At 38.0% G+C, this 16,484-nt stretch overlaps 1 protein-coding gene across 1 annotated transcript in view; it reads right to left on the bottom strand.

Moving 5' to 3' along the window:
• Window positions 1–16,484, bottom strand: part of STRN (striatin, calmodulin binding protein) — a 167,623-nt gene that overhangs the window by 81,631 nt on the left and 69,508 nt on the right. The window contains exon 2 of the mRNA XM_006882355.1: window positions 8,192–8,295. Coding sequence (XP_006882417.1) covers window positions 8,192–8,295 — 104 coding nt within the window. The remainder of the gene's footprint in view (window positions 1–8,191; window positions 8,296–16,484) is intronic.

Below are 16,484 nucleotides of genomic sequence, written 5' to 3'. Positions count from 1 at the left end.
AAGTCTTATTTTGGCTCCTGTGGATTCGGTTTAATTTTCCTCAGCTTCAGCTTGAACTTGCATGTAAGTATTGGTGCTAGAGAAGAGTATTAAACATATTATCGACCACCAAGAGAACAAACAGGTCTGTCTTGGAGAGAGTAAAAACAAGTTTCTCCTTTGAGGCTAGGATTCTGAAGCTCTGTCTCACATACTTAGGGCACGTGATCAAGAGGGGCTGGTCTTTGGAGAAGGACATTATGCACGGAAGGGTACAGGAACAGCACAGAAGTAGATGACTCTGGATGACATGGACTGAAACAGTAACTGGGATAATGGGGGAAGGTGTGTTAGTTGAACTGGCTCAGGACAAGGCAGGCTTCAGAGCTTTACGGTTGCTATGAGTTCCAGGAACTTGACAGCACATAACACACACACACACACACACACACACACACACACACACACAACACAAAACAGATAAAGAACTGCCACATTCACGGAAATTGTTTTCTAAAGCCATGTTTCCTGACTGGATTTTTCTTTAAAAAATGTTTCACTTATAGAACCCACCACAATTATTCCTTTTTTGAAATCAATATTCTAAAATTCCTTCTCATTGATTTGTTTCCCGTTGTATGCATTATAAATTTTCTCTTGGTCTCTACTCTTTTCTTAATTATGACTGCAAGGTAAATAAGGAGACTCCCTGCTTAACAATTCTGATGTAAATCTAGAACTCCTACTGGTCTAAACAATTATATAATCACAATATACTTAATAAATCTGATTCTAGCTTTCAAGACTTATTATTAAACTTAACGTGCTCTGGCAATATTGTAAAGAGTCAATGCTAAAAATAATTTTATTTCATTCAAAGAACTGTTATTGCATTCCTCTGATGTCAAGTGGGTCAGACAAAAGAAACTATATATTTAATACCTGAATTACAATTTAAAAATACTGAAGAAAGAAGAAAATTAGCATATTCTAGTATGCAAAGAAAAGAAAAGGTGCAGTGAATTAAGTGAAATGGGGGAAATACGGGGGAAATGTTTCAGAATTTTATTTTATAAAGCATTTGTGGTTCTCACTATAGGAATTCCTGGATAAACCTCAGATTACACATCACATATTTTTTTACATTTCTTAATTATACCAATAAGGCATTAAGTGCAAATATCTCAGCTTCATACTGCTGCTAAATCAGAAATACCACCAGAGAATGAGAGGGTTTTAATTGAAATTATAATGAAAGTTTATAGAGACTTTGGATTTCCATTCATTGATTTTTGCACATTTTCTTCCCTGCCCACCCATCCCCCCAGTTGATTTTTCTCTTTGAAAAGTGAAGAGGGAAAAAAAGCTACTTTCATTATTATTCTTATACAATACCCCCCCAAGTCCTCTCCACCATGCAGCTCTCATTCTGAACTCTTGTCATGAAAATAATACTAATCATATATTCCTTTCCAACAGTTCTCTCCCTCATCTGCTCCAATGGAGTATAATTTATTTATTCCCTCTTTTCTTAGATTCCCCCCAACCCTGATGTCAGTCCCATTTTACAACAGTGGCATTATGTACTATTTGTCCCTTTGTGACTGAGATATTTCATGCAGCATAACGGCCTCCAAGATCATCCATTTTATATACTATTTCATGAGTTCCTTGGTCATGGTTGGTGGGAGTGTAAAATGATGCAACCACTGCAAAAGGCAGTATTGCGCTTTCTCAAAAAGTTGCAAACAGAAACATCATTTAACCCAGCAATTCCACTACTGAATATATATCCTAAAGAAACCATAAATGCCACCCAAGCAGATACACACACACGTTTATCGCAGCTTTGTTCACGACAGCAAAGAGTTGGTATCAACAAAGGACTGGATAGAGAAGCTGTGATACATTCACACAATGGAATGCATATTCCTGAAAGAGGAGCCCTGGTGGTATAAGTGTGTTACATGCTGGATTAAGTGAGAAGTTGTTGGTTGGAATCCATAAGGTGATACAAAGGACAAAGATGAGTAATATCCTTCTGTAAAGACTTACAGCCTCAGGCACCAATGCGGGGAGGACTGTCATGAGTCAGAATCAACTCAACGGCAGTGCTTTTATTCTTGCAAAATTATCTGTAACTTTGTAAACTTTGTCATATTTTAAAGACCGCTTTAATACATGCTTTTATAATATTAAAGATCCACTCAATTTTTAGTAAAATTGTTTAAGTATCAAAATTTGTAAAATTTAGGTCTTAAAATGGGACACTTAAAAAATCTACAACCTAATAATTCTGATTCCTAAATCATACTGAAATGTTCGCAGGTTAAATGACAAGATATCTAAAATTTGCTTTAAAATAGTTCAAGTTTCTATTAATTATGAAGCTTGGAGGTGGATATAAAGGGATAATCCTACTCATCATTCTACTTCAAATGTTTGAAATTCCAACCTCCTGCCCCAAATTACTGTCAATAAAGGCCCTAGAGAAATCATTTCAAAGGGTAGAGAAAGGAATGAACTGTTTTAGATCTTCAACCCACAAGCAAATGAATGCTATCTTAATCTTTAATTTATTGCACTTATGCAGTGCAGTTATCCCTGGAAGAATCCTAATGAATCTTTGAACTTTGAAAGGATGTAAAAATCAAGGATTCTTTCCTAGAAGCATCTGATTATTTAAGGATTAAAACAGACAAACAACCCACCCACCTTTTCTCACTTTTCCATTTTCTTATCTGTCATGGCCTTCAAATTTTATAAAAGACTGTGACTACCTCTATGTGCCTCCACTGTACTTGCCTTTCTTTACCCTTCTGTCCCCTGTGACCTGCTTTCTTTCTGTTCTTGATAACTTACAGAAGCTGTTCTAGCCAAGGACACCCTCAAACTTCCAACTGCCAAGTCCAACTAGCTACTTGCAGTAAACAACTTACATGGACATGTGATGCTGGTATCTGACACTGCTGAACTCTGCCTTAGCTTGATCCAAGATACTATTTATCTTCCTTCTTGAAGCCATTTTTGTCAGTTTTTGTTCCTCAGTTTTTTCTCCAGTGTTGCTGCTCTCTGTGCCTCTGCTAGTTCTTTTCCCCTACAAGACTGGCTGTACTGTTTCTCTCAACTATTCTTACCATTCCACACGTAATCATGTTAAGGGTTCCAACTTCATATTTCTAGTCAGGAGTCCCTTCTTATATCTGCTCTTCAAAGTTATTTGACCTTGAACTCATTTGATAACTACAGAACTCCCAATCTGACAGAGTTCCTCAAACCAGAAATCTGGGACTTATTCATGAATCAGAATCATAGCTTTACTATACTCCTTCAACCCAGTACAAATTACTCTGTTTGTAAGCCTCTGGGCCTGTTATATGTTGTTGCTATTGTTGTTATGTGCTATCGAGTCCTCTCCAACTCATAGTGACCCTATGTACAACAGGTCTGAATCCTGCTCCCTCCTGAGCCAATATCATCATCTCTGACACACCTACCCTACACTACCCCAGTCTTTGAGACAATACATCTCATCCAGGGTCTTCCTCTCTTGTGCTGTCCCTCCACTATTACAAGCATGATGTCCTTCTCCAAGGACTGGTCCATCCTTGCAACATGCCCCAAAGTATGTCAGACTTTGAGCCTGTTGTTATATAGTAGTTATTAAATAAATAGTTGCTTTATAAATAGCATCATTATTCTCTTCCTCTGGTTAGGTCTTTGACTTAGCTGCCTCCAAATAGTCCCAAATTACATACTTGAAAAGCTTCCCCTTGAATTGCTCCATTTGGATGTAATGGTCATGAATTTTTCAAGGTTGGAACAAAACCTCAGCTGCTGTCAACTCCACTGAGTGGTGACAGCACCATTTGCATTACAGAGTAGAACTCTGTTCCACAGGGGTTTCAATGACTGACTGATTTTTCCAAAACTGACCAACACACTTCTCTCCCAGGACACCTCTGGTGAATCTCAAACTCCCAACCTTTCAGTTAGCGGCCATTCTCCCTTTCAATTAGTAGTAGATCATATTAATCAATGACTCCCTTAAGCATGGAAAGAAGTATCCATTTCCACTAAAAGGCCAATTCATTTTCTATCTCTTCGCCAGTTAAGTAGTCCTCATGAAAATCAACAATTAATTTTTTATGTGTAATAAACGATTTTACTGTCTTCTATTAATATGTAATTTTTTTCATTGTTGAACAGTTTCTTCCCCTCCTCCCTCTCCAAACCCACCCCGCAATGCCCCCCCCGGTTCCAAATTGTGGTCATACATAATGTCTAATAATATATTCCTTGCTGACAGTCTTCCCCCATTCTATTCTAATGCAGTGTTCACTCTCTACCCACTTTTTCCCATTCTCTGCCCAACTCCCACCTCATGTCTGTTCTATTTCACAACAGCAGTGTCAGGCAGTGTTTGTCCTTTTGTGACTGAGATATCTCATTCAGGACAAGTCTTATAGGTTCCCCCATGTTGTAGAACATTTTACAATTTATTTTTCAATGCTCCGTGATATTCCACTGTGTGAATGTACCCTAGTTTTTCTATCAATTTGTTCACTGATGGACACTTGGTTGCTTTCATCTCTTTGCTATTGTGAATAACACATCAATTAGACATGTGTATGCACAATTAGACTTGGCAATCTTTTGTCCCCTGTTCCTGGGATGTAGTCTTTCAATCCTTCAAAACTGCTGAGTGACTAAAGGATCTTTGTTACTCATCGGTATCCATAAAAACACATCTGATAGTTGATGCTAACAAGGGGACTCTTGGTGGGTCCTCTGATAGTCTGAGCTAGTCATGCCAGGAAGACCAAACCAAGTGTTTAGATAGTTGGAGCTTTCAGCCCTTAAATATGGTATATCAGGGCAACCATCTAGAAGAGCAATAGACAGTAAATTTCCTCACATGGTCAATGACTTAATTAATGGCACAACAAAATTTAAAGACTAAGGTGTGCCTGATGCAGGCCAACATCTTTTCCATTTCTTCCTGTACATCTGAAAGTTGGACAATGGATAACGATGACAGAATCAGTGCTTTTGAATTGTGGTGTTGGAGCAGAGTACTGAATATCCCATGGAATGCCAAAAGAACAAAGAAGTCTGTCTTGGAGGAAGTAAAACCAGGATACTACTCAGAGGAAATGATACTGAAATTCTGTCTCACATACTTTGGAGATAATGTCAGAAAGGGCCAATCTCTGGAAAAAGACATCATGCTGAGAAAAATGGAGACAAAGATAGGAAGACCTTGAACAAGATGGACTGACTTACTGACCTTAACAATGGACTGGAATGCAGCAGAGATTCTGAGGATGGTTCAGGTGATGCAAGATAAGGAAAGGGTAAAAAATGTTGTTCAGAGTTCCTGTGAGTCATAACCAACTGATGACACCTAACAACAAAATGTAAGAGTCTCAATAAAAAGTCTAGGGGGCTCTGGTAGCCTACTGGTAAGAATCTGCCTGCAATCCTGAAGGCATACAGTGTGAATCTGTCAGCTGCTCTGGGGGAGAAGGATGGGCAATCTCCTCCCACGTGATTAATTGCCTGTGAAAATCTGCTGGTGAGTCAGCTAGTGGTGGGTTCCAACCCAAGTTGTGGGATAATACACAACAACAACAACAACAACAACAAACTCTGTGGACACCAAAGCCTAGGAAATCCTGCTTGGGAGGCACTCTTCTGCCTATTGTCACAGATAAATGTGCAGGGAAGATGACAACCTGGCTCTAAAGAGAAAGGACACAGAAGTTGCTTGGCCCTCTCAGACCTTGTGTATGCATCTCTCCCTTTGACTGGCTTTGACCTGTATACTTTTTCCACAATAAAACTGTAATTAATTAAAACTGTAATTTTAAGTATGGCACTTCCTTGAGTTCTAGGATCCATTCCAGCATATTATGAAACTTGAGAGGGTATGAGGAAACTCTAAATATGTAGTGAGCTGGTCAAAAGCAAAAGTGGCCTTGATCTTGTTTATGATCAGCTAATTTCACATTGAGAATTTCCTGATATCCTCTCAAGTTTGATAGCACGCTGGAATGACTCTTAGAATTCAAGGAAATGCTATACTTAAAATTACAGCGTTAATGTGAAAAAGTATACATACACATCAATCTTGTGCTTGGCTATGGCTTTAACCTGTTAAGTCTGCACTATTCCTGGATAGTTGGGAACCCACGTCATCGTATTTGTTATTCATCAATATTATCTGCTAACACTACTTTATGGCAGTTTTGGGAAAGCCTGCAACAGTTAAGAAAGCATCAGAAAACTACTATTTCGTTAATAATTTTTAAAAGGGAAGTGTCCTTTTAGCCTATAAAGACAATTTTGAGAACTTCATCAAGTTTAAATTCTTTAACTGCTTTAGACTGCCTCTCCACCCTACAACCAACAGCTGAGTTTCACTCCCTTCTAGTATTATCTTTCCACTCTCTATCAAAGATAAACTTTTCAATGAGTAAGAAGGGAAAACTTAGTAACTGAATTACTACTAGGTTTACTCTGAATCACAGACGTTCTTAATTTTCCCTCATTACATGACGTGCTAAATTAAAGAATTATGCCATGAGATGACTCAGTCAGGAAAGCCAGGATTCAGCTACTGCAGGCATCACAAGACCCATGAACATCCTCTAGATGAGCAGCCTAGGCACTTTCAGCCGTTCCTTCTTAACAACTTTTAACTCTGCTAAATTTTCAGGTGTCATGTTAGTGACTCCTATAAGACTCTCTACAAAACAGCCATCGTGGAAAGGCATGCTCCATGATGACCAAGCATCTCACCTACAGATGGCCATCTTTAAAGCTACATACGTGTTTGTGAAATCTTCTGATCCTTGCATACTCAGGACCATCCTGAACATCTGGACATGTTCCCCACAAGAACCAAAAAGCACTTCTGGTGGCAGATACCTTGAAAGAACAACTGTGCATATGACATCCTATATTCCTCCCATGAATAAACATGATGATCTCTTCCTTTTGGCAAATATATGCTTTGAAAAATGCCACTCTCTTGTAAATGAGCATATATTCTTTCTCCACCTCCAGAGCCATTAAAACAATCACTTCCTCCTTTGTTCCCTGCATCATGGAAGGACAAGGCATTGCTTGCCATGTGTCCATTTGCAAAGTATTTTCCCTAATAAACTTCCTTTGTTTGCACAGAAAAGTCTGGACTCCTGTTTTGCTATTTTTACTTAATAGGGGGAAAAAATTAAAGAATGTACTGAAGACAATTTCTTGATGACCATATTGAAGAGTAGACAAGCTACAAGCCTATCCATCTCCTTCAAAAAGATGAGAAAAATAGGCTAAGGAATCATAAAAAGTGCAAGAAAACAGAAAATTTCAGTATTACTACTAACCATTCAATTACATAAACCAAAGAACTAATTTCAATGGTTAAACAAAAAATCTTAAGACATATATTAAGGCATATTAAAGTAATTCACATGATCATTTCCTAAATTCTCATTAAAGACTTATTTTGTGATACAATATTACTTAGCTATCATACACACTTGTAATCATGTACTGTCAAGCTGAAAGCAACTCAGAGTTGACCCTCTAGTGGAGCAACTGTTGGATTCAAACCATGCACCTTAGGTTGGCAGTACAGGTCCTTACTAGGTGGCCACCAAAGCTCCCTTTCTTACACACTAACAAACTCAAAAGGTAGGATTAGCTTCTGAAGAGACTGAAAGAGCTGGTAGCAAATAACAAAACACATATACAAAAACATCTCTATAAAGAATCTCAACCAGAGAATTTTTCTTCCTAATATATCTAACTGAGAAATACCAGATGACAAAGAAAGGAATAAACAACTTGGAAAGTTCCTTTACAATTTAAATACTACTTCAACTCCAGGCAAAAAAAAAACAAAAAACAGCCCCTACCCCCAAAAAACATAAATTTAAAAAAAAAACAACCCAACACTAACTAAACCTAACAGACAAGGCAAAGAAAGCTGCTAAAAATTTATAAATCATAGAAATAAATTTATTGCTCACTATTATTTACATTAAACTATTCATTATAAAATTAACACAGTAAAACTACTCCTGAAAATGTTTCCAAGAGAAACGTCTTTAATTATACTATACAAAGTAATTCTGTTTCGTTAAAGAATGGCAAGAAAATTATTCTATCATTTGAGAAAATACTATCTTCCTTTTTACTGAATTACCTTTCCTGTTTCAGAGCATATTCCAGCATTTTGATCCTCCTCACCAGATCCTTCTTCAGATTTTCTTGACCTTTCCTTTCTCCCTGAAGAAAGGCAATCTGGGCCTGAAAAGAGGAAGAGAACACTCCATTCAGCTCAAATGAATTTTTACAATAACTCTATGGAGAAAAGACCGTTTAGAAGATAGGATAAAAAAAGAGGGTTACAAAAATATTTCTTCTACATATCTATCAAAAAGTATGCAAATATATACCTAAAAATGAAAAAGGTGAAGAAAAAAAAAAGACCTCTATTGTCCACGGAGTCACTATGCATAATGCTCAACTCTATGACACTTATCTACCACAAAACAATGGTTCTTTTTTTTTAATTGATTTTCATGAACGTCTACAGAGACTTTGGATTTCTATTCATTCACTGTTGCACTTTTCTCCCTGCCCACCCCTCCCCAATTCGCTTTTCTTTTTGAAAAGTAAAAGAAAAAAATTCTTTCACTGTTGTTCAGTTCTTCCCCCCGCCAAGTCCACTCCACTTTACTACCTTCGTTCTGGACTCCTATCATAACAATAATATCTAATCATGTCAGGGAGCTCTTTCTCCAAAGACTGGCCTCTCCTTTACAACATGTTTAAGTGTCTGTCAGACTGCAATTTCATTACCCTTACCTCCAAAGAGCACTCTGGTTGTACTTCCTCCAAGGCAGACTTTTTTTATCTTTTTGGCAATTTAGGAAGGTCAGAGAAAGAGAAAAAGATCCTCAACAAGATGGACTGACTTAATGACTATAACAGTGGGCTGAAGCATGTCAGAGACAGTAAGGATGGCATAGGACAGGGCAACATTCAAATAATAGTCAACTTGATGGCACCAAATAAGAACAGCAGGGAAGTTACAGTGCACAGTTCATACATATCCTTTAAGAGTTTATAACAGAAAACAATCAATATTAAGTATGTTGTTGTGGAGGTGCTGTTGAGTTGGAATTGAGTCATAGTTGACCCTCCAGTGGGTTTTCAGAGGCATTAGATTCAAACTGCGTGCCACTTTAGGATTGCAGCACAGCTTCTTACCACTAGGCCACAATATTAAGCATTGGCATATATATATTCAAGGTTTATAGCCTACTCAAGTGTTTGTCTTTTAAGGCATTTTGAAGTGAAGATAGGGAAAAAGGGTAAGAGTAAAATCACACCTTCTCACAATTAAGAGTTCAATTAAGAGTTGCAAATTAAAGAGTTCTCAGAGCTTCGGTATATATGTAAATCATAATGGATTTTTTTTTCTTGAGTGACTTTAACCTGGCCCTCCCCTAGAAACAATCAATAGCTTCCTTTCTTTTCAATCCCCACTCTTCATCCCATTCCCCTTTGTAGGTGTTGGTGTTGTGTGCCATCTAATCAGAACTGACTCATAGCTGAAGTGCCAACAGGCTTTCAAAGGCATTTAAATTGCATGGGAATAGAGACTGCCCATTTTTCTCCCATGGAGCAGCTGGTAGATTTGAACTGTGTGACTCTTGACAGTGAAATTCCTTACTACTAAGCCACCAGACCTCTCTACTTGCCTTTTAGGAAATTTACTATACAGGGGGTGGGAGGTGGGGGAAAGTGGAAAAGAAAAATCTAAACAATGGCCTGTTCATGGCCTCTCAAAAAAATTCCTACAAGATATGAACAGACACTTCCCCAAAGAAGACACTCAGATAGCAAACAAATACATAAGACATGTTCAAAATCCCTACTATGAGAGGTGCAAATGAAAACAACAATGAGATATCGATCATCTCACTCCAGCAATAATAGCAAAGTTCAACAGGGCAGCAAAAAAAAATACTGGCAAGGTTGTGGAGAGACTGGAACTCTTATTCACTGTTGGCTGGAATGTAAAATGGTACAACCACTATAGGAGGCAGTCTGGTGCTTTCTCAAAAAGTTAGAAACAGAAATACCATTTGACCCAACAATTTCACTACTGAGAAACCAGAGCCACAACTCAAACAGGTGTTTGCATACCCATATTTATTGCTGTGTTACTCACAATAGCAAAGACACAGATGCAACTGAAGTGTTCAGCAATAAACAAATGGATAGAAAAACTATGGTACATCCACACAATGGAATATTATGCAGCACTGTAAAACAATGAACTCAGAAAACACTACCCAACATAGGTGATCCTAAAGAACATTATTTTGAGTGAAATATCTCTGTCCAAAAGGACAAATACACTTCTGTTATAAAATATGACTGACATGGGAGGGTGAGGGAAGAATAGGAAAAAAGTAGATAACACTAGATTGGAACAGATGAGGGGAAGAACAGTCCAAAAGGAATATATGATTAGGTATTACATGTATGACAACAATCTGGAACCAAATGGGCATTGCAAAATTGGACGGGAGGAAGGAGGAGGGATGTAAATATGCAAAAATTTTTTATAAAAACCTCTATTTTACTATAAACTATAACATTTTATCTCCAGTAAAATACAGGTGTTAAAAACAAGCTATTAAGATATATTAAGATAGAATCATTAACATAAACATTTAAAATGGAAATAATATATTGCATCTAAGCAATTTAAACTAGGTTCTTTTTGTTGTTATGTGTCTTCTGGTCCTCTGCGACTCATAGCAGCCCTATGCACAGTGTCTCTGAATCCTGCCCTACCCTAAGTATACCTTACTGCCTCCAACACACCTACCATTACCCTGGTTACTGTGTCAATCCATCACATCCACGGTCTCCCTCTCCTGCACTGTTGCTTCACCCTTCCAATCATAATCCAGGTCAAGAATCAGTCCCTCCTAGCTACATGCCCAAAGTATGTCAGATGAGGTTCAAATCCATGCCTCCAAGGAGCAGCTTGGTTTCACCATCTCCAGGACAAACCTGTTAGTTCTCTATGGTATGTCCAATATTCTTCTCCAGCACCACAGCTCAAAGGCATCAATATTTCATCTCCCGTCTTTAGTCACTGTTCAACTCTGTGATGCATAGCAAGTAATTGTGAAGACCATGCCCTGGATTAGGTGCACCTTGGCCTCCAGCCTGATATTGCTGCTCTTCAGCACTCTGGAGAGGTCTCTGACAGCAGGTTCCCCAATGCAATTGGTCAAACAATGAAATGTTAGAGTAACTCATAGAACTTCATGAGGAGGAGAGGAGGTCTGTCTAAAGGTCTTCAACATTAGCTCCCACCTACCAGTTTGTCAAGATACACTGCTCTAGGCAAGTCTGCTGTCAGGGACCTCACCAAATTTCTCAAGAGCAATGATGTCAGGCTGAAAACTGAGGATCTAGCTGTAAAAAATGTCACCACTGACCCAGAGGCACATGATTCATATTTATCAGCTACTCTGCAAAAGAAAAATAGGCATCCTCTCATGTGATTTACTGCCTTTGAAAACCCAATGGAGTGTCAGGGATGAGCTGTTTCCAACCCAACAGCACACAACAATAACATGATGGTGGAGAGAACTCTGGTGATGTAGTCTGTAGAAAGTTACACTGCTAACATAAAATTAGTGCCTTTCTGGGAGTTCAAATCCCCCAGTCCTTCTGTTGAAAAATGATAAGCAATCTCCTCCTGTGCTGTTTACAGCCTCTAAAAATTCACCAAAGGATCAGCTGTGTGTCAGCTCCTACTTGACAGCAATGAGTCAGTAATTAGTATGACACTGGAAGCTATATCATCAGTATTTCAAATACCACCAAGATAATGTATGGTCAAGGGCAGATTACCCAATAAACAAAAGAAATGTATGTTTAAGGCATCAGCTGTCCAAAGAAAAGACCCACAAATGCCAACCAGACAGGACACATGGAAAAGTACCCTGAACTCTGTGCATATAACAATATTCACATTTTCCTCTTCCTTTTGTAACAATTCTATATAATTTCACTTTTATCTTTTTCAGTAACTTAAGAATATGCACAAAAATAACCCAACTCAAACTCACAGCCATACAGTAAGAAGCAACACAGTAAGACCTCTACTGGGTTTTACAAAGGCTGTAAATCACACAGATTGCTGAAAGTCACTGGTGGATTCAAGCCAGCATTGGATTAGCAGTGCAACTTCTCTACAGACAAGCCAATGACAACACAATCATGCGACTTGTTACATATCTGATGCTACACAGAGCAAATCCAAGTATGTCTTCAGCTTGAGCATATCCTTCCTTGTATCTGTACTGGGCTTTTTGAGATCACTGTCACCCTTGTTTAGTTTTAGCAATACAGAATGAACTGTGAAGACACCGTGTCAAAGAAGGATGGAATGTAATCACCTACAATTTTAAGCATTACATCAAGATAAATACTACTCACAGACATCTCTGAAAGGCCAACAGCAAACGTCAGAAACAAATTAACTGATTTCCAACAACCTTGCAAGCTCTATTTTTTTTTAATCTACAATCTTGGATCTAAAAAACTACATGTTCAATTTTTCATTTAATAATTTATAAATAGAAAATTCTGTTAATGTGAAAATTCAAATGTATAGCTCATTTTATAAATCACAACTATTTGATAAATTTTGTTTATACTCTATTAATTCATATTTATTTGCTCCCAAATAACCAATTTTAAAATGAAATGGTAATAATTAAGTGGTTCAACATTCTTGGTAGCAACAATCAGGAAACTAAAAGATTAATTGCACTGGGAAAGTCTGCCACTAGGGACCTCTCCAGAGTAATGACAAGCAATAATGTCAGACTGGAGATTAAGGTGTGCCTGTTCCAGGCCACGGGCTTCATAATTTCTTGCTATGCATCAGAAAGCTAGACAATAACTAGGGATGATAGAAGGAGAATTGATGCCTTTGAGCTGTGGTGCTGTAGAAGAATATTGAATACACCATGAACTGCTAGAAGAACAAACAAGTTCGTACTGGAGAGGGTAAAGCCAGGCTGCTCCTTGGAGTCAAGGATTCTGAAGTTCCATCTGACATATTTTGGGCATGTTGCAAGGAGGGACCAGTCATGCTTGGAAGGGTGGAGCAACAGCACAAGAGAAGACGACCCTCAGTGAGATGGATTGACTCAGTGACTGTGGCAATGGGGTAATGAATCAGAAGACCTTTCTTCCACTAAAGGCTTGAGTTTAATGGATACAAACCATAGTACTAGCACCAACAGCGCTGAAATTATAGCAATACAGTCAAAATGAAATTTGTTCTAAATCTTACAACTATTCCTTACAAAAGTAAAAATAGTAACAATGAGATAGAAAGTGAAACGACTTTAGAACCTGAAATTCTCACATCTGCAGATTCACCCATAAATAACAGAAATTCAAATCTTGCTTCATGGAATAATTTTTCTTCTTATAATGTGAATTACTGACTCAGAAGGGAACCAAGTAATTGTCTCTGATGGTTCAAATCCACCAGTGAGAGAATGGATAGGTTATATTCAAATCCACCAGGGAGAGAATGCTGGGCTATATTCTCCCTTTAAAATTTACATCAGCCTTGGGAACTCAGAGGAAGTCTGTGATGAATCAAATTTAATTTTATGGAAGCTGAGTTTTCTTTGGGTCAAAATATACTTCTAGTCTGCAACGCTATTAATGATGAAAATCATCTGTTCTCCAGAAGTTGGCTAGGTATATTGCTTTGATTGCAAAAACCTAGTTTAGACTAAGCAAATGGTACAAATCAAATATAACTGATAAACATGAAAATCATTCCATTTACAGAAACTATATGTTTAAACTGAAGGCATAATTTTGGCTTAATTTATGAACTGGAAACAGAACAACAAAGAACATCAGTACTAGAAAATTCTTTGTTGTTGTCACAATAAATATTGAATGTAGACTATTTCTTCAAGGAAGAAATGAATTCTTTAGGTCCCACAAACGGAAATCTGAGAGGTTCACCTGGGCTTCTTGCTCAGTTTGATCCACTGTGAGTAGTTCATATCTCAAAATATGGTAGCAGAGGAAGCCTATCATATGAGTTTACAATAACTTGTTAAAAAAAATAAAAATAAAATAAAATAACTTGTTAAGAATTGTATCTACTCTTCATTTATTAACTATCTAGAGAGCCAATATGTCACATTTACAAAACTAGTATATAAAATATCCAACAGCCAACTATTTTATGCATTGATGATGCATGTCTTATAGAAGTGTAAGACTTGAAACACTTGCTGCAAAAGATTAAAGATTACAACCTTTAATATTGATCATATTTCAAGATCAAGAAGACAAAAAATCCTCACCCCTAGACAGATATGTAACATTATGGCAGACAGAGAAAATCCTAAAGTTGTCAATAATTTCATTTTACTTGGTTCTACAATAAACACTCATAGTGGGAGCAATCAAGAAATATAAAGATGTATTGCAAGAAGACAAAGATTCTCACCACTGGGCCAACTGGCAGCATCAGGATGGATGGTGAAGAGACTGAGATTGTTCACAGCTTTAGTTTGCTTGTCTCCACAGTCCACACTCTAGACACTAGTAGCCAGGAAATTAAAAGACGTATTCCAATGGGAAAGTCTGCTGTTAGGGACCTTTCCAAAGTTCTGAAGAGCAATGGGGTCTCTCTGGAGACTAAGGTGCATCTGATACAGGCCATGGTCTTTGCAATTACTTGTTATGCATCAGAGAGTTGGGACAATTGCTAAGGAGTATAGAAGGAGAATTGATGCCTTTGAGCTGGGGTGCTGGAGAAGGGTGTTGAGGGTACCATGGACTGCTAGGAAAACAAACAGATTCATCCTGGAGAGGGTTAAACTAGGCTGCTCCTTGGAGGCAAGGATTCTGAGGCTTCGTCTAATATACTTTGGACATGTTGTAAGGAGGGAGAGGTCCCTGGAGAGGGACATCATGCTTGGTAAGGTGGAGGGACAGCGCAGGAGAGGAAGGGACTCTATGAGGTGGATTGATTCAGAGACTGGGATAATCGGGATGGGTGTGTCAGAGGCAGTGCGATTGGCACAGGACAGAGCAGAGTTTAGGGCTGTTGTACATAGGGTTGCTGAGTCGCAAGCAACTTGATGGCACATAACAACAACACCACCACTGCATAAGGGAAATCTGCTGTTAAGAACCTCTCCAAGTTATAAAAGAGCAAGTATTTCAGTTTAAAGACTAAAGTACATCTAATCCAAGATATGGTATTTTCAATTGCTTCCTATTCATCAGAAAGGTGGTACTGGAGAAGAATACTGAATATTGTACTGCCAAAGGAACAAACAGATACATCTTTATGGTAAAATCAAGAGTGTTCCTTAGAGGCAAAGATGATGAAACTTTACCTTATTTTGGGCATATTTTCATGAGTAATCAGACTTTGGAGAAAGACAACATGCTGGGAATGGCAGAGGGTAAGAGAAAGAGAGGAAGACCCTCCAGAGGAAGGACTGACCCAATGACTACCAAAATGGGACTGAGCATAAAAGAAATTATGAGGATGGTGCCATACAGGGCAAGGTTCAGATCTGTGTTTCACAGAGTCATTACAAGTCATAGTCAACTCATGAGTGTCTCACAACCACCACCTTACTTGACAGCAACTACATTAATTACCTACAACACCCTAACCTTACTCCATAGGATTTTCCCATCATTATTTGCTGAAAGAATTTTAAATTACCTTCTATTACAAAATTAATGAGAGTCATTGTTGTTATATACCTTCAGGTCAGAAAACATTCGTAACTGTTCCTCTAGAGGACTTTCAGAGACTATTAATCACATGAATGGAGATTTCCCATCCTTCTTCTTTGTAGCTACTTTGAGCTCCTTTAAATATGGCTACAATTCAGAATAACTGACATCACTGAAAAGTTTATTTTAAACACACTCAGATGGCCAACAGATAAATGAAAAAAAAAAATGCTCAAGATAACTGGCAACAAGAAAGATGCAAATAAAAAACCACAATGTATACCATCTTACCCCAGTAGCAGTGGCAAAGTTTAACAGAGCAACACATAATAAATGTTGGAGAGGATGTGAAGAGGTATTAACTCTTATGCTCTGTCAGTATGATTGTAAAATGGTACAACCACTCTGGAAGGCAGTTTGATGCTTCCTCAAAAAGCTGAACATAGAAACTCCATACGACTCAGCTATTCCACTGCTAACAATATACCCTGAGAAAACAGGACGGAGGCATAAACAGAGTTTTGTACACCAATGTTCATAGCAGCATTATGCACCATCGCAAGGACATGGAAATAGCCCAAATGTTCAAACACAATCAATGACAGAATACTATGCACCATGTAGGAACATTATAAATTATAAATTATTTATCATTATAA

Source organism: Elephantulus edwardii, unplaced genomic scaffold (assembly GCF_000299155.1).
Source record: "Elephantulus edwardii isolate Elephantulus edwardi_28Jun2011 unplaced genomic scaffold, EleEdw1.0 scaffold00019, whole genome shotgun sequence".
In the NCBI taxonomy this organism is placed as follows: domain Eukaryota; kingdom Metazoa; phylum Chordata; class Mammalia; order Macroscelidea; family Macroscelididae; genus Elephantulus; species Elephantulus edwardii.
Note: the sequence above shows the minus strand (reverse complement) of the source record. Positions and strands in the feature narration are given on the sequence as shown.